Source organism: Danio rerio, chromosome 3 (assembly GCF_052040795.2).
Source record: "Danio rerio strain M-AB ecotype USA chromosome 3, GRCz13ab, whole genome shotgun sequence".
Taxonomy (NCBI): Eukaryota; Metazoa; Chordata; class Actinopteri; order Cypriniformes; family Danionidae; genus Danio; species Danio rerio.
This window is the reverse complement of record NC_141023.1, coordinates 46,062,296-46,081,637: the sequence shown is the minus strand read 5'-3', so window position 1 is coordinate 46,081,637 and position 19,342 is coordinate 46,062,296. Positions and strand designations below refer to the sequence as shown.

The window sequence follows — 19,342 nt, the reverse complement described above, 5'->3', positions numbered from 1 at the left end:
TTAAGCAGTGGATGCCCTTCCAGCCACAACCTATCACCGGGAAGCACCCATACATACCCATTTACAAACATATACTACGAACAATTCAACCTACCCAATTCACCTATACCACAATTCTTTGGACTTGTGGGAGAAACTGGAGCACCTGGAGGAAACCCACACGGGGAGAACATGTACTCCACATAGAAGCGCCAACTGACTCAGTCAAGGCTCGAATCAGCGATCTTCTTGCTGTGAGACGAACATGTTACCCACTGCGCCACCGCTTCGCCCACTCACAATTCTAAAATACACAAATCCAGTTTGTACTTCAAAACCGGGTTCATGAATAATTCAATTGAAACAATTCATAAATATTCAAATCCAATTCATTTGGCGAAAATATTTATGATTTTTGCTTGTAAATTCATAAATTGTGTTTTGAATTTATTAATTGGATTTTGTAAATATACATTGTGCTGTGCATTTATGGATTTTCATTTTGTAAATGTATTATTTTTGAGACTGATCTGGCTCCATAACAAACTACTGTGATTTTAACCAAAATCAGGCCCAACAAAGTTTCTGTAAGGAAAGTTTCACCCCAAACATGTTTTGCATTAGTTTCAGATAGCTCATGCAAATTCATCAATGACAAAAATAAAGCCGCTTCTTTTAAAGCCCTCTCATGCTTCAAAATACCCTGAAAAACAAACCAAACTTATGTCATTTCAAGCATAATCAGGACAAAATGAAGTTTGTTTCGGTGCGGTTTGAAAGTAAACTTTCTGGAAAAAAATGTTTCACATTTGTTCGTTCAAGTCCTTACACGCTTCTAACACAATCTTGATGGACATTATTTTAAAAAAAAATTTAGTTAGAGGAGTCTGAAAGCGAACACTCAGGAATAATAATAAAAAACAAAAGTTTAACCTCACATACTTTGTACTCATGTCAGATAGATACAAATTCACCACTTTAACCAATAAAAGCTGCTGTGTGTTTTATTTCAAGTAAAATCGAAGAACAAACTGGACTGTTGTCATTTCAAGCATTAAACCCTGCTCAGGTATTTTAATCTCTATACATCTAAGAGAGAGAGAGAGAAAAAAAAAAACTACAAGTAACGTCTGTGTGAGCTGTGCTTCACACATCTACTACTATTGACAATCAACAAAAAACTTTTTGCCCACTAAATTTTGCTAATGTGACCACACCTCGACGCAACCAGACGCTGCAATCGTAAATTAAATGAATGGGCTGTGTTATGGCTACTGAGCCTGTTAACGCTGACTAAACCAAGCTGTTTATGAAACACTCTGACATGGACCTGGGCTGTGTTGACATTACAGTTAGCAGCTCGAAAGATGACTGTATCTACATGGGTGTTCAGGAGGACTGCAGAGATTCGAGATCTGATAAACCACTGCATTTATCAGATTTTTAAGGTTCATCAATGGGCACAGAAACTCTTAAAACTGACATCATACAGTGTATACAGTGGTGTAAAGTAACAAATTACAAATACTCATATTACTGTAACTGAATAGTTCTTCTCAGCAAAAGTACTATTTTCAAAGTAAGTTTTATAAATGTGAATATTTACTTGAGTGCATTTTAAGTACTGTATTGGTACACTTACTGTGCTTTTAAATCTGCAGTCATTGCTTTATTTTAATTGGCTAAGTAAAAAAATCCATCATGTGATTCCCATCCAATTAATTTGGGCATAGAAAAATCTCTTTATAAAGACATTAAAAGGGTCCAAGATGATACAAAACCTTTTACACACAACGACCGAGACTACATGATGAGAAGATGAAAGATGCCTACTGTAAGATGATGGAAAATTGCCTTAAACAATAGCTAAAATGCAATACAGAATGTTACGTATTCAAACACATGAGCAAATTGAATGTACTCTATCAGTGCTGAATGAGGTTGGTGTTTGGTGCCAACTGTTGGAAACTTGTTAGTCAGAGTTTAATACCAAACAATAACATAGTTACAGTTACATTTTTGCATCTAAGGTTACACAGATTTCATGCCACATGTGAATGAATCAATTTTAAGCATCATTATTAATTGGCAGGGTATATACTCACTACTCTGTATTACTACTACTGTTAGTATTCACAACCAAAGATGAATGATGCCTACTGTTTTATAAGCAAAATTGCCTTAAACAATAACTAAATCTACTACAGAATGTTACGTTATCAAACCAACTCACAAATTGCATGTACTCTATCAGTGCTGCATGAGGTTGGTTTGTGCGCCAAGTTTTGGGAACTCATACCTTGTTAGTCAGAGTTCAATTCTAAATTATAACACATAGTCACAGTTACAATTTTGCATTAAGGTTACAAAGATGGAAAACTAATCAACCTCCAGCTAAACTTTTAAAGTATATACTCACTACTCTTGAGTATTTTTACAAGGGCTACTACTTTTTACTCAAACTTTGAACATTATTCACAACAGGAAATGAAGGATGGCTACTATATGATAAGGGAAATTGCCTCAAACAATATCTACAGTAAATGCACTACAGAATGTTACGTTTTCAAACACATGCACAAATTTCATGTACTCTATCTGAGCTGAACGAGTTTGGTTTGTGGTGCCAACTGCTGGAAACTCACAGCTTTATTGGTCAATCCTAATCAATTACATATAGTCACAGTTACATTGTTGCATATTAAGTTAAAAAGATTCCAGGCCGCATGTAAAACAAATCAACCACAAGCTAAACTTTGATTCGCAAGTATATACTGACTACTCTTGAGTATTTTTAAAAGGGTTAATACTTTTTACTCAACTTTGAGCAGTATTCACAACAGAAGATGAAGTATGCCTACTGTATGATAAGCAAAATTATCTTGAACAATAAGTAAATGCACTACAGCATGTTACGTTTTCAAACACATGCACAAATTGCATGTGCTCTATCAGTGCTGCATGAGGTTGTTTAGTGGTATCAATTGTTAGATAACGTCATTCACTCGAACTTCTAGTTGTTGAGAAATCTGTAGAGAGCTGTTCCTCCCATAAGGCATTAAAAGCAGATAAACTTCCTGAAGTGACACAATAAGAACTCTAAATGATTAACTGAAGGGTGAGGTAATGTTTGGGTGTATGTTTGAATGAAAACCTATTCGTTAAGATGACGGCATAATATAACTGACACCAGACATCCAAGAAAAAAACAAAACAAATTCCACCTTGAGTAAAAATCTAGTCACTATTTATGACATTATAATTCTGTCAAGCACATTTGTAGTACAACATTTGTACGCACTCCGGATCTTCTCAACATGTGCTCCGCTAATAATTACCAGCTGCTGTGAGTTTAGCATCAGCTTCAATTCATGCTCACATAAATCCACGCACACAGGAATTGTGGGAAAGGTTTTTAAATATTTGCATTTACCCCTGCAGACATTCAGCGTCTCCACTTCAAGGCAGGCCATGGAGATGAGGGACGGATCAGACTGTTGCCGTGTCTGGAGTCCCATGGATTGCTATGGGAAATGAGGGCCGAGGCAAAAAACGTCGAGATGTGTCAGGAAATTCCCCAGCGTGCAGCTCAAATCCAGACCGTTCCGACAAGTTCCTTCACCGGCTCTGTCTCTAGACTGGCCGTGTGAGTGTTTGTGGGTGTGTAGTGTAGTTCTCACTGGCGCAGTGACTGACAGTGGAGGCGGGACTACAGAGCTCTGGCTGTTAACCCTCTACAGCACTTCATCATCCTCTCAGACAATAAAGAGGAACTCAATGCAAAAAATATTCACGCCAAGCCAGAACTTCTTACAATATCACAGCATACTTCAGCTTTTACAATGAGAATAGAAAATTTGCAGCTTTTTGACCTCGAAAACATGATGTCATGGAAGAAAAACAGCAAAAACAACCCCCCGGGATGCCTCTGTTTGTCTTTGTCACTTAATGTTGACAGAATTCATATCCAGGGTTTACAGTTCCTTATTTGTTTTTCAGAAATCTGACTTTCTAATAACACACAACGTGTCTCCAGGGGTTTTCTTGCAAAAACGCCATTAAATTTCTTATCTACGTCCAGGGTTGTTGTTTTTTTTTCAAAGGCGCTTGAGATTAATAATGCAGAGGGAAAGAAAATATTTAAACAAATCCTATCTAAATCTGCCAAAGTGATTAAACACAATGGAACAGGAACGTCCCGGGGGGAAAGCAATGGGGAAAGTTGTCCCGGGCCCAGTATGATGCAGTGCGGTTTAGTTTGCTCCATGGGATTAGCGGAGCAGGAACCAACTGGGGATGTGCAAAACTATTTTTGTGCGTGGGTTGAGTGATTGACAAACTATTGTTTCAAAAAATCCATGAATTCTCAAGATAAACTCCACACAAAATATTTCATTTTGCAAAATATTTCAATATTTATACACTCTCATCCAAACCTAGATGTTTATGTGTATGTTTACTGCAGAGTCAGCAATAGTTTCTAATCTTATTGATGAATTTTGATTAAAGAACTTCAATCTGAACTAACCACGAATACAAAATTATGCAAATGTCACAGTTTTGGGGGCTATCCTAAAAACACAGTGTGTATCCTTATACTGAATCGTTGAATCATGTTTTAAACTTTCTGCATCCTAAAGGCTGATTTATACTTCTGCGCCAAGCGTACGCATATGCTCAGGTGCAGTCTTCGCACGGTCACATAGCCCTCACCGTGGCTGACACTGACGCTGATGGGCACCTCAAAAAAAAAAAAAAAACTGAATACATGATGACATTGATCAAAAAACACTAAACAGTTTTGTGTAATGCACAAATGGTGTAATGGTGGAGTGGGGAGAGCTCCCTTATGATTGTTTATTGCTTTGGGTGGATGCCCATACACTATAAATGCGCTATATAAATACACATTACTTAATTGCTAACCTGCTTACTTACTTGCCTACTTATATTGCTTACCTGATTACTTGCTTGCTTACTTACTTGCTTGGCTATTTACTTGCCTGCCTACTTACTTGCCTACTTGCTTGCTTACTTACTTGTCTACTTACTTGCCTACTTACTTGCTTGCTTACTTACGTGCTTACCTGCTTGCTTACTTATTTACTTACTTACTTGCCTACCTACTTACTTGCCTACTTACTTACTTGCCTACCTGCTTGCAAACGTACTTGCTTATCTGCTTGCTTATCTGCTTACATAATTATCTACTTACTTACTTACTTATTTCTTGCTTACCTGCTTGCTTACCTGCTTACTTGCTTGCTTACCTGCTTGCTTACTTGCTTACTTATTTACTTGCCTACCTACTTACTTGCCCTCTTACTTACTTGCCTACCTGCTTGCTTGCTTACTTGCTTATTTGCTTGCTTACCTACTTACTTACTTACCTACTTACTTACCTACTTCTTGCTTACCTGCTTGCTTACCTGCTTACTTACTAACTTACTTATTTGCTTACATGCCCCTTTATTTGCTTACTCACTTACTTACTTACATACTTGCCTATTTACTTGCTTACTTACTGACTTGCTTACCTGCTTACTTACTTACTTGTCTACGTACTTACTTACCTGCTTCTTTACTTACTTGCCTACTTACTTGCCTGCCTACTTACTTGCCTAATTACTTGCTTGCTTATTTGCTTACGTATTTACTTGCCTACTTATTTGCTTTCTTACTTGTCTACTTACTTACTTACTTGCCTACTTACGTGCCTACTTACTTAATTACTCAATTGCCTTCTTATAAGTAAGTAAGTAAGTAAGTAGATAAGAAAAGATGTTAAGTTAAGATAGTAAGTAAAATGAGATAAGATAAAATAAGATAGTATGAAATGAGATAAAATACGTTAAGTAAGTAGTAAGTAAGTAAATAAATAAAAATATATTTGCTTTGTGTGATTTTTGCAGTGTCAGCTGTGTAACAGAACTGCCTGTTTCAGGTTATTCAAAACATCTGAAGTATTCGAATTAGAAGGTGGTTAATATAGACAATGCATTTTTATTTTCAAAACTAGCAAATGGGTGTGGAAAAGCCAACCGGTCTTGAGACACATTTTAAAAATTTAATTATTATCAAATTGACAGACCATCTTAAAAACACAAGAAAAAAAAATCACAAGAAAAAATCTGCTTGTGTACTAGTGTTGCTGGAGGAAATTCACTTAATTCTATTTTTTACAGTACCGATAAAGCAAAGTCATGGAAGTTTGTACAAACAGATCTCACAGAACATTTCATTTCCACTCAGTGTGTGGATGTCAATACTTGTAAGACAGAAATGTGTAGGTCGTGAGATGACCTGTGGGAACATTGACATAAGTGTTCGAGTAGGGGAATTTATAAACAGCGCTGACGTTAAGTTTCACTCCGCTAGACGGGTGGGTAGAAAAGAGGAAGGATGGGTACGGCCTGTCCTCTTGCCTGAGCAGGAACAGATCATGTTGATTTAGGCCAGACTAACAAACCCTCAATGAGCTCATAATATCTTTAGGCAGCGGCGAGCAGGAATCAATTATGAGCACAATACAAGAAAAGAGTGTTCCTTTTAAAGGTATTTATTGCTGCAGTTCTTCTGATAAACGACGTTCACTCAAACTCATAACTTAGTATCTCTAAGCTGATAAAAAGCAGAAACGACGTCTCGTATTAGGATTTATTGCGGGACTCTTTCAAGTCTATCATCATACACTGAATGTTATGAGGTGGTCTGTTGCGCATTACGCTCTCGTTAAGCACAGCTTGTACGATGGGCTTTGAGTGTGGCTCAGTATTTGCAACTGAGGTCAATCGGTTTGAGTGTTTTAATGACCCCCCTCATACACTATTGAAGATTCAATTACTTATCTGATTACTACTCTAATCAATAAATTTATATATAAAATGAATCAGTCAAGTTTGGTGAAGGAAAAATCATGGTTTAGGGCATGGAAGAGACCTGCAGAGTGGATAGCAACATCAACAGCCTGAGGTCTCAAGATTTGTGCTATCCATTACATTACAAACTACAGGAGAGGGGATATTCTTCAGCAGGATATGCTCCTTCTCATACTTCAGCCTCCACATCAAAGTTCCTGAAAGCAAAGAAGGTCAAGGTGCTCCAGGATTGACCAGTCCAGTCACCAAACATGAACATTGTTGAGCGTGTTTGGGGTAAGATGAAGGAGGAGGCATTGAAGATGAATCCAAAGAATCTTGATAAACTCTGGGAGTCCTGCAAGAACGTGCTCTTTGCCATTCCAGATGACTTAATTAATAAGTGATTTGAGTCATTGCAGAGATGTATGGATGCAGTCCTCCAAGCTCATGGGAGTAAAAGACAACATCAATTCTTTCTCCACTGCACCATGACTTTATATTCTATACTGTACATTATTCCTTTTAGGTGACAAGACATTTGTATAAGCAAAGTCAGACCTTACTGTCCTACTTAAATAGTTAAAAATCAAGGCATGATCATATTTTATTTTGGTAAAATAAGCGTAATCTAGAGGTCTTTGCCTTTTATATATATATATATATATAATATTGGTCCATAGTAAAGTGTTACCAAATATATATTAGGGGTGTCAAAATTAATTGTTTCTTCGGACGCGGACAATTCGGTATCGATTCAGTAATAACCATAACCGGTTATTATGTCGTGACGTCATTTATCTCCTATGCGCTCTGTCGCGAGGGAGGTGAGCGCCCAACTCAGGGCCGGCCCGTGGCATAGGCACCATAGGCAAATGCTTAGGGCGCTGTATATCCAGTGGGGCGCCAGAAATGAGCGCGCTTCAGTTGGTTTTGTTTTCGATTTTACTGACACACATTCAGTTATAGACGGCAATAACTCAAAACACGCTTACCCTAAAAAGATCTAAAGTGTGTTTCCTACAGAAAGACAAAGCTGGTTATGTTTTACAGCTGTCTTTCTTTTTTTCGCTCGACATTACGAGCACTGCTCCATTTAAGCCCTCGCAGTCTGCGTTTACTTTAGCCGGCAGAGCTTGCGCTGAGAGGAGCTCTCTGTAAGGGACCGTCGGAAAAGTGCTTATTTTTTTCATTTTTTTTCGTTTTTCTGCTCCGCTCAGCGCGAGCTCTCCCTGTTGCAAGGGCTTAAGTGTGTTTGTTTGTGTGTGTGTGTGTGTGCGTGTGTGTGTTTATTTGCTTGATGCTGTCTATGTTTGTGAATGTGTTTGAATGAGAGACAGTGTGGTGCTGTGTGTCTGTGTGTTTATACAGACAGCATGTTATAGCCTCCCCCCTAAAATATAACACTGTATATGGAAAGCATTGTCAATGCACCATGATGCACCGAGATATCGAATTGAACCGAATCGATGGCATGATAATCCTAACCGAACCGTGAGACCAGTATAGGTTCACACCTCTAATATATATATATATATATATATATATATATATATATATATATATATATATATATATATATATATATATATATATATATATATATAATTTGGTACACTTTACTATGGACCAATTAATTAGTGGCTTATTACCTGCCTATTATTAAGATATTGGCTGGATATTAAAAGTTAATAAGTACATATTTGTATATCATCTTATTACACATATCTACACATATCTAATTCTACTCAATACCTATAGCCATAGCCAACTCCTATTAATAAGCAGCAAATTAGGAGCTTATTGAGCAAAAAGTTAATGGTTTGTTTATTGTGAGAATTGTATCTTATATAAAGTGCGACCTATAAATAAAATTAAATATTTAAACAATAGGGGAAAAGAATGGCTGAATTCTGCTAAATCTAAACATGTCCAAAACCTGCAAAACTACCTGAAAAACTACAGGCAAGTGTACCAAGTGTTTGAAATGCAAAGTGTGGTCACACCAAATGTTGATTTGATTTAATTAATGTAAATAGAATGTATTTATGCATTGTTTTTGAAAGCATCCTCATTTTACAGCATTTTACACAAGTGTCTAGAGCAGGGTTGCCCAAACTAAATCCTGGAGGGCTGGTGTCCTGAAGAGTTTGGTTCCAGTTTCAATTAGACACACCTGAACCAGCTAATCAAGCTCTTTCTAGGTATGCTTGAATCCTCCAGGCAGCTGTGTTTAAGGAAGTTGGAGCTAAGCTTTGCTGGACACCGGAACTCCAGGACTGAGTTTGGGCACCTCTGGTCTAAAGCAAGCAACAGTGCAGTAGCTTTGCAGGTAGGACTTTTGAAGCATCTTAGAGATGTTGCCAACGTTCTTCTGGACTGAGTTTGTCTCAGTTTGTTCTGTTTCTTTATGTCATTCCAGACTGACTGGATGATGATCAGATCAGATCTCTGTGTGGAGCACTGGCTGTGTGGAGACTCCTTGGCAGACAATAATCTCATTGTATAATTACAATTAATGACAATATGTTTGAAAATGTAAATATAATTTCAAACTGACATACTACATACAAACCATTTTATTATTATAATTTTTTTGTGAAAATACCAATGGCCTAAGACAAAATGTAAGTGTGTTAGTGCGTGTGTTTATGACATTTAGCTTATAATTTAAACTTCAAATATTAAAGGTCCCATGAAGTGTTTGAAATGTGCATTTTTATTTGTGATTAGTGATAGCATTTGATTGGTTAAGATTTGATAAGAATTTGATTTGATTGGTTATGATTTGATAAGAAACTGTAGTATACACCTTAAACTGATAACCAATCAAATGCTCTTTAGTATCTGACATGCTCCACCCCCTTCAAGAGTTTTCTCAGTTGCTTTTTGTGAATAAAACTGTTCGTCCATTTAAGCAAAAGTGACAAACTGCTGGCTTTACATGTTTATATCAGTTTTGCATCTTCTAAATGGAAATTTTGTCACTGTTCAGGAGCACACTCGCTTATAGGTATCTTACAAACGAACAATACTAATACTAACATCTAAAAAACTTTATTTTAATTTTATGTGACCTTTAACAGCCTGCATTTTGGACAAATCTTGTCAAATATCTTCACAAGTAGCAATAACATACAAGAACTAGATTGTTAAAGTTTGTTGAGACAAACTTTGAGGCTGGCTTGTGAAAGCCTGTAGGTAGTAGTTTATTTAGTTTAAACAGTTTTAAAAAGTATGAGTAGATGATAGATAGATAGATAGATAGATATATAGATAGATAGATAGATAGATAGATAGATAGATAGATAGATAGATAGATAGATAGATAGATAGATAGATAGATAGATAGATAGATAGATAGATAGATAGATAGATAGATAGATGGCTAGAAAGTTAAAAGCTCGTCGGTTATTGGTAGTTTGGTTGTCTGAGTTAAATGAGCTCAGCCATTAGTCTGTATGACAGTCTGATGCAGAGTTATGAGCTCACAAAGTTTGATCCAATGTAAAGTCAATGACAGTCTTTTGAATGGAAGTCTATGGGACAGTTTCTAGGGTCCCAAAAGTGGTTACTAGGGCATGGCCAGAAAGTTAAAAGCTCATCAGGTATTGGCAGTTAGGTTGTCTGAATTAAATGAGCCCAGTTAGAAGTCTGTGTGACAGTCTGATGCAGAGTTATGATGTCACAAAGTCTGGTCCAATGTTAAGTCAATGGGATTTTTCCGACGGTCCCGGGACGTTTTTCGGAAAACCGAAAGTCGGATCAGTTGGAAAAGATATAGCACACCGAGTCAGGCCAGTTTGAAGGTTTGGTGTGAGTTTGGTGGTCATAGCTCGAAAGCTCTAAGAGGAGATGCGTTTTGTTTTTTAGTCTCAGAAGAAAAATAGGATAACAGTAGTCTGGCTTGCTACACAAGCCAGCCTAATTATTGCATAAGAATATCTCCAGCATTGCTGAGGCCAGCAAAATCAACAGGGTATTTCCAATGTCAGGTTAAATATTGAAGAGTCTTCGTGAGTCACTGTTTTGGGAATAGTTTAATGCAAAATGTCTGAGAAAACCGCTGATTACTCCAGACTATAATGAAGACAGTCATGTGATGGACTTAGAAATGCACACATGCCTGATGAGGTCTCTGTTTACTTCCCTCGAGCACTAAATTACCCAACAGCCCAGAGGACACGCTGACATTCTCAAGGGCAAGGATGTCCGCAGGGAGTGGGACAGATGTCAGTGTGTAATTTGGCGAGGTTCACGGCCAAACTGCCCACTGGACAAGCCATTACAGTGCCTACTTATTAGGGCTCATATACCAGTAAAAGATTTCCAAAAAAAAAAGCTTTGGCCAAATTTGTGAGAGCCAGACAGAAGGAAAAGACGATAACATCACAGTGACCATCAGGCAGAGCCAAGTTTATAAGATAAGAAGGCTCAAAAAAAAGAAAAACAATTATTCAACATTTGCTCAATTGCATGCCATTTCATACAAAATGCATATGACACAACAGGGAAATTCTGAAACCAGTCTTAATCACGATTTTCTGTGCAATGTAAACTACTGGGAACTACATCGAGTCAGTCTAATTTAGAAACTAATCACTTGATTTGTGAGCTGAGCATGACTAACCAAGGCTTTTTTTAGTCTATTTTCTGACTATTTATAGACTATTTTTGAATGTTAATGATAATTGAACACTGAATCAAATTATTTTGTTCTTAAATAGATTCATTTAGGAATGAAACGCCACAGTTTTGCTCTCAGATGCACAAATGTTCTGCTTCAGGTTTATTTGGAACTATTCAATCATTTATTCATTTTCCTTCAACTCAGTCCCTTATTTGTCAGGGGTCGCCACAGCGGAATGAACCTCCAACTATTTCAGCAAATGTTCACTCAGTAGATGCCCTTCCAGCAGCAGCGCAGTACAGCGAAACACCCACACACTCTCACATTCTCACACACACATACATTACGGCCAATTTTGTTCACTCAATTCACCTATAGCGCATGTCTTTGGACTGTGGGAGAAACCGGAGCACCTGGAATAAACCCACGCCAACACAGGGAGAACATGCAAACTCCACACAGAAATGCCAACTGATCCAGCTGGGACTCGAACAAGCAACCTTACTGCTGTATGGCGACAGTGCTAAACAGTAAGCCACCATGCCGCCCCTTATTTGGAACTTGATTCATTGATAAAACAGAAATACACTATTCTGTTCCATATATTTTGAATTGGTGAAAACCATTGCTATCACATTAGTCATGGTGCTCACATGTGGACATTCAGTATCTATCAAGAAGGTACTTGTACCAGATGAATAAGCAGTAGATAATGAATATGCACCAGTGGATAATAAGTAGGGCTGGGCGATACAGGAAAAAAAATAATAAAATCATGATATAATGTTTAATATTATTTGGTATCGATAATTATTGAGTATTTTTTTTTTACAATACATTTAGGAATATTAGGATTTTTTTATTTATTTAATGATTTGATTTAATTTTACCAACAATACTAAGGCAATAGTTTTAATAGTCAAAAATAAATAAATAAAAATTTATTGTCTCTTATATCTTCATTTATTCATCCATTTTCTTTTTAGCTTAGTCCCTTTATTGATCTGGGATGAACCGCCGACTTATCCAGCATATGTTTTACACAGCGGCTGCCCTTCCAGCTGCAACCCATCACTGGGAAACACCCATACACTCTCATACACTACGGACAATTTTAGACTACCCAATTCATCTATAGTGCATGTCTTTGGACTTGTGGGGCAAACCGGAGCACCCGGAGGAAACCCACGTGAACGCGGGGAGAAAATGCAAACTCCACACAGAAATGCCAACTGACCGAGCCGAGGCTTGAATCATCGACCTTCTTGCTGTGAGGTGACAGCACTACCTACTGTGCCTTGGCGTCGCCCTCTTATATCTCATAATAAATGCATAAGAAAAGAAACCAAAAGCATCCTTTTTTATTTACAATTTACTTTTTATTTCTACGACAGTAATTTTCACATGTGTTGTTATTCTGACCTGAGGAGGCGAAACCCAACAGGAGTCCATTCACATGTTGCATCTAAAATCTAAAATCGGGAGAGCGTGGACTCGGATTTCTTTATTATTTTCAATGCGCTTTGTGCTTGCGCTCCTCTTGCGTCTCTCATTAGGCGACAATCAACCATTTTCTCAAAGGACGACAAACAAACAAACCATTACTGCAGCTTTGATACTAGTTTCTATTTATGAAGAGAATGAAAAAGAACTGCAGTGTTTAGGTGCTCTGTATTTGTTTAAGTTTGCTATTATTAACGAAATGTGTATATTCCACACAAAGTGTTAAGCAGATTGGTTAGTTCTACTTACATGAATCACGGTGTGCATGTGGCATTCTGAAATGTTTTCAACTAGGTGTGCCTGGAAAATGTGCTACTTTCATGTGCTATAGCGTTTCACACAGAAGTTTTTTTTTTTTTATCGTTATTGACAATGGTGTTCGGTCAAGTAAATATCGATGAAGTTTTATCGGCCCAGCCCTAATAATGAGTGTGTACAATCATGCAATACACAACTGACTTATTTACCTGTTGATGCTAATCCAATTTCACTGTTTCATTTTCAAACTATTTCTCATTAAACTAAAAATGTTTGTATTTTCATTTAATATTTGTTGCCAAAATGTTGGTTCATCACTACAGAAAACAGAAAAGGATTTGTGTCACTAGCATTAACTTACAGTAATCCAGAACTCAACTTATTGTAATTTTTCTGAAAACCTAATATATTTTCATTATTTAGGTGGCTGAGACATTCGAACAAAAATGTCTTTGACAAAAGAATCAAAGTCCTACTGCTTTAAAACATGATGATGGTGTATAAATTCTGACAGGATGATCATTTCTGAATGATCGACTGTGCCTTTGAGTTACTGCCAAACCAAAGCCACATTATGACTGCGAGTCTAAAAAAACCCCTCTATATCGGAGACTTTCTGCAATCGCGTTCGACACAAAAATCTATCACATTAGATTAGCAGTCGCGCACTCGAACCTGAGCCAAAAACACTTTGGAAAAGAGTTAAAGGCAGCACTTAAGACATGATTACATGCTGGCGTTCGCATGCAATTCCTGTGTAATTCCCCACGTCTTACCACAAACAAATTTCTCAACCTTCTGGCAAGCCTTATTTTCTCACTGTCAAATCGGGGCGGTAGTTGAGCGAATGAGGAGGAAATAGGAGCTTGGGAGCAGAGTTATGGCCTGAGGGGTCTGACCGAATGGTCTCACTCACCGTTCTTGCGCTCTTTAATGGGTGGAAGGCTTTGAGTGGGCTGAAGAGACAGTTCCTCCAGGTCATGGGTCACCGCTTCGCTCCGTGGGCTCGGCACCAGCACCCCTAGAGCACTCGCGTCACCCTCCACTCCCAGACTCCCCCGGGGCTCCATCTCTCCTCGGGGGGAGAGGAACGGGTCTCTCTCTCTCTGAAAAGTACCACAGCGGCACAGACGACTAGCGGGAAGCTCAGACTGCAGCCTGCCAGAAAAACAAAAGGCTTTTAAGTGTTTTGCAGCACTTGTAAACATTAGAAAGCCTTAATGGAGCTTTATGTTGTTGTTGTTGCTGGGGTGTGGTGGCAAAACTAATTTACTTGTGTGTGGTTCTTTGTTAATGAACTTTAACTGGGCCAGAAATGCGGATGAGGTTAATGCATTCATTTGTATTGCATTACATTCACTGATGATAGTAAACTTAGCACACCACAAAATGAAAAAACTCTGTCTCAAAATAAATACATTTACAAAATAAAATGCATGCACAATTTTTCCAAAATCACTTTTCCACTTAATTTTATATAAACAAAATGACTGAATGTATGACTGAACTTCTGTTTATATTTGCTTAACAGAGTTTTAGTCCTAATCCACTTGATTTATCCTCTTTAAACATAAGAGTTTTAGATGAACATACTTTAAAGATGCAACAGAATCAATTGTAGTATAAGTGAAACTCCAAGTGATATCCTTTTTTGTAGCAAAAGCATATAAGTAGGCATAGTTGAATAATAAGAGTTTAGTACATGGAAATAACATACCGTGAGCCTTAAACACCAATGTTTTCTCTTGCTCATGTAAATCCTGTGAGAGTATAAACTTGAAAAACAGGCCATTCGGTAGGGCTAGACAATTAATCGGAAACTAACCAAAATCAACATTAAGAACCTATAATCCATCAAATTTTTTTCCAGGTCGATTTTTTTGCCGTATGTCGAGTCACATAAAATATTTGTTTACAGAAGATGCCAGAAATGCACTGTTTAAAATATTATTTACTAGGGATGTAACGGTATTGTAAATACCGTCATACCGCAATATTAAATTTTTTCGATATTACCGAAGTCGCATGACTCGGTAAAACTATAGGTCTTCTGAGAAAATTTGCTCAGGCGAATGAAGCGAACGGGAGGTAGCTGAAACTTCATTTCCCATCAGCCCCGGCGTGGCCATAATCCTTTGCGGTCTGTTGTCGCTACAGATCCAGTAATGCGGAAATGGAGTGTGCTGCTAGTAGCGGAGATGAAAAAAAGATGGAAATGATCGAACCTAAAGCGGGTGTTGTCGCCGCGCGCGTGCTGAATAGCGGTGCTGTCGCGCGCGTTCTGATCAGCTGTGTTGTGGCGCGCGTATTGTAAAGCGCCGAGGGGGGGTTGAGCGCGCATACTCAAGAGAGGTGTTATCGCGCGCCTACTGAAGGGCTGGACTGGACGGAGGTTGTGTCGCGTCGCGGGGGCACTATTGATCGTTTTGGAAGGGCATTTTCTATCCAAGACTAAAAAGGGCATGTGCACTGCACAGGTTGAGCCCTATGTGTGCACGTGCCTGCAAGTTGGGGAATACGACTAATAACAGTCATGGGGACTGCAGAAACACAGCACTGTTCAGATTGATGCAGACATTGACTTGTACCGCAAAGAGATCTCTATCTCACTCATGGTTTGTCCTCTCAAGTGGGGGAAAGACAATGCACAACGTTACCCCACTGCTGTCAACATGGGCCAAGTCATATCTCTCTTGTCCCAGAATCCTCAGTCCCAAATGAGAGGGGTTTTTTCTGTTGCAGGGGACATTGTAAATACCCAGAGATACCAGCTTTTACCAGATTATAGTTATATGATCATTTTCCTTTAAACCCATCTCTATCTAAGTGAGTGATTAAATGTTAAATGTGATGAGTTTTATACTAATACTAAATACTAAATTGAAACTTTATTTTTTTACATGGTTTAATAATTTTTTGTTATTAAAATTGAAGTTCCTGTTTCAAAGCTAACAGATAGATGGCTAATTTGTATGTCATTGACACTTTTGGCACTTTTTTGGGAGTATTTTCAAAAGTTTTTTTTTTTCCTGTAAATGATTCAATAAATACCGTACCGTGACATTCATACCGAGGTATTACCGTACCGTGAAATTCTGATACCGTTACATCCCTATTATTTACAGGATATACAGAGGTTAGTTTATTTAAAAGAGATACTGATTATTTTCTACTTTTAATATGAAACTGAAACACTAAAAAATAATTTATGTTGTTTCAAAAAGTGTTAGTTATTTATTTTCACTTTTTTTATAAGAAGAAAAATATGACTGTTGGTTTTAGGCCATGTGTTTTAATTAGAGTTGTTTAACACTGATGTTCAATAAATAATCATAGATAGTCGATAGTGTGTGTTTCCTTCAATTATTTTAAAGTCAGGTAATGCACCCTTCATTCAGAAATCTATCACTTGTTTGTTTAATGTACAAAACCTGTAAGTGAACTATGAGGGCCAAAAAAATAATAAAAAAAATAAATAAATACATAAAATAATCGTTCATTAACTGTAATCGAGTTAAAATGTTCAATTAATCGAGAATTTGATTTGAGGCCAAATCGCCCAACCCTACCATTTGGAACAAAACATTGACTCTGATGATCCACACAGGATTGTTAATGCAATTTTATTGACCACAACATTTTACAGTAAGATTACAACAATGATTTTTTCAGCTTATTTTTATGTTTATCGAAGCTTGTACTTAACAAACTATGTATGGGACTCTTATTTTAAAAATGGGAAAGGCTTTAAGATAAGTAAAAGTGTGTCTCAGTGCACAAAAGGTCTGTTTAAATGTTTCTTTTGATGGTTTAGCGTGAAATTTGATGAGTATGTTTGTAATGAGGCAACAAACACATGTATAACACGAGCATTAATGCACATTTATGCATTGTGTCATATCACTCAGCTCTTACTGTGATTTTTGTGGATTTAAAGTACATTGATAAACTTTATAAAACTCGTCTGTTTATGCAGAGGTTATTATTAATTCCTGCCTTTGTTTTTAGATATTTTAAACCACAATATACAACATAATACATCTCTGTCAGTCCCTTTTGTCAAGTATAATTATAATTTAGCCTTTTTGTAAATGAGTAAAGCTCATTCATATTCATGATCTTCTCAAATATAGTCAATTCTAGGGGTAATTCTTTTCTGGTTTTAACTGAGCATATAAAACTGTTTCTGGAGAATTTTTCAACATACCTAAGCTAAATACCTATATAGATATCAGAAAACATATTGGATCAATGCACTCTATGGCACCTTTAAATAAATACATAAAAATCACTTAGATTTCACTAAAATACCTTTATTTGTGTTCCAAAAATATATAAGTTTGGAACGACATAAGAAAAAAATAAGTAAACAATGACAAAATGTTCATTCTGGGGTGAACAAACCCTTTAAGGAATGGTCTTACTGTATTTCACAGAGCTTCATTAACTGAAATCTGATCAGTCAACCCCCACTATTATCAACCCCCATGCATTTATGTAAGCGTAATGATCCTTCCAGTTTATATATATATATATATATATATATATATATATATATATATATATATATATATATATATATATATATATATATATATATATATATATATATATATATATATATAAACTGGAAGGATCATTACACTTACATAAATATATATATATATATATATATATATATATATATATATATATATATATATATATATAAAAGCATTTAAATTCTTAAGACTGATGTTTAAAAGTGCAAGTTCTATATGTCATGCTGTGGCTCCAAAACAAGAGACGTTATACGGGAGTATATCCAGGCAGCACAACTGGTCCAGCTGTTTAATGTGTTATTCTGACAGATGCTGTATGTCTTGGTACACAGAAAGGCCACATAGGACAAAGACGTCAGTAATATCTGCCTCATCTAATTTTGCAATGCACCGCACTGGAAAATATATGCTACCACATTTCACAGTTCAGACTTGGGGATTTAAAAAGCAAACATTTGAAATGACTGTAAAGGGCTCTATAAAGTACAAGACATACCGAATTCAAAACAGGTCATGTTGCAAATTTATGAGCAGCATATCAGGAATATCCATGTATGTTATGCAAAGAGAGATAGAGAATAGGGAGGCATACTAGTCATTCCATCAAGGTAAATCAAATAAAGCTCATATTCACACTGCAAAACGTTGGTATTAATTATAAATTAATTATAACTTCACATTAGGGCTGCATGATACTGAAAAAAAAATACAATATTGTCGTTGAGTACTGCGATAACAATACTGTATGTCTTATGAAAATTCACTACTATAATACTATTTTTATTAGCTATGATTATTAAGAGAGCCCTATTATGGGTTTTTGAAAATGACCTTCCATGTAGAGTGTAACACAGCTCTAAGTGAAGTCAAATATTAAGCTAAGGCTTTAATCTAAAAGTGCACCATGTTTAAAACTTTTGATTCATCTATAAAACAGTCGACTAATAGTGGTTCAAATGAATCTTCTTGGTAACAAATCTTTAGCCATGTCTGTGTATGTCGATATGGAACTCAAGCCCCACCAATTTGTTGCATGCGCAGACCCGGGAAAATTGAAACCCCCGGGAAAAAACACTGTTGAAAGAAAAAGAGAAAGACAAAACACTGTAGCAGATCCCAGCTGAATTATGTCGCGAAAACGCTGTGCTCTGAAGTGTGATGGAAAGTTAGTGTTACTTTCCCTACTCAAAGATGAGGCTGTAACGAGTCAGTGGTTAAAGTTTATTTTTGTTGCAAAAGTACCTCAGCATTATAGCCCCAGCCTTGTGCTGTGTTCTTGTAATTTTTTTGACGAGTGCTTCAGTAATCTACACGCTTAAAATGAGGTAGTTGTCGACCTTTTGTTAAAAGAAGGATCAGTAAAGACTATTGATGTATGAAACTTTGTCAGAGCTTGACAGGAACTTTACAGTACACAGTTCAGGGATCAGTTTCTTCCTCCATTTCACAAGTGTAAGTAAGTGCGATTAAAATGGTTGCCCCTCTTGTTTTCTCTAGCTTGAAAATTATGTATTTAATTGTGTTTTGTTACCTGTAACCGCTCCACACGACTTGTAGTGCATCTAAAGCTATGT

The 19,342-nt window shown here is 36.9% G+C and overlaps 1 protein-coding gene across 3 annotated transcripts in view; it reads right to left on the bottom strand.

Annotated features, from left to right (window-relative positions):
• Positions 1 to 19,342, bottom strand: part of mrtfbb (myocardin related transcription factor Bb) — a 110,180-nt gene that overhangs the window by 63,537 nt on the left and 27,301 nt on the right. For 2 of the 3 annotated variants that reach the window (XM_087245078.1, XM_087245077.1), the window contains one exon: positions 14,144 to 14,385. In XM_087245078.1, coding sequence (XP_087101204.1) covers positions 14,144 to 14,297 — 154 coding nt within the window. In that variant the 5' untranslated portion in view covers positions 14,298 to 14,385. Of the gene's footprint in view, positions 1 to 3,412; positions 3,620 to 14,143; positions 14,386 to 19,342 lie in introns of those variants that run through there. The other variant, XM_087245079.1, reaches the window with a different exon arrangement.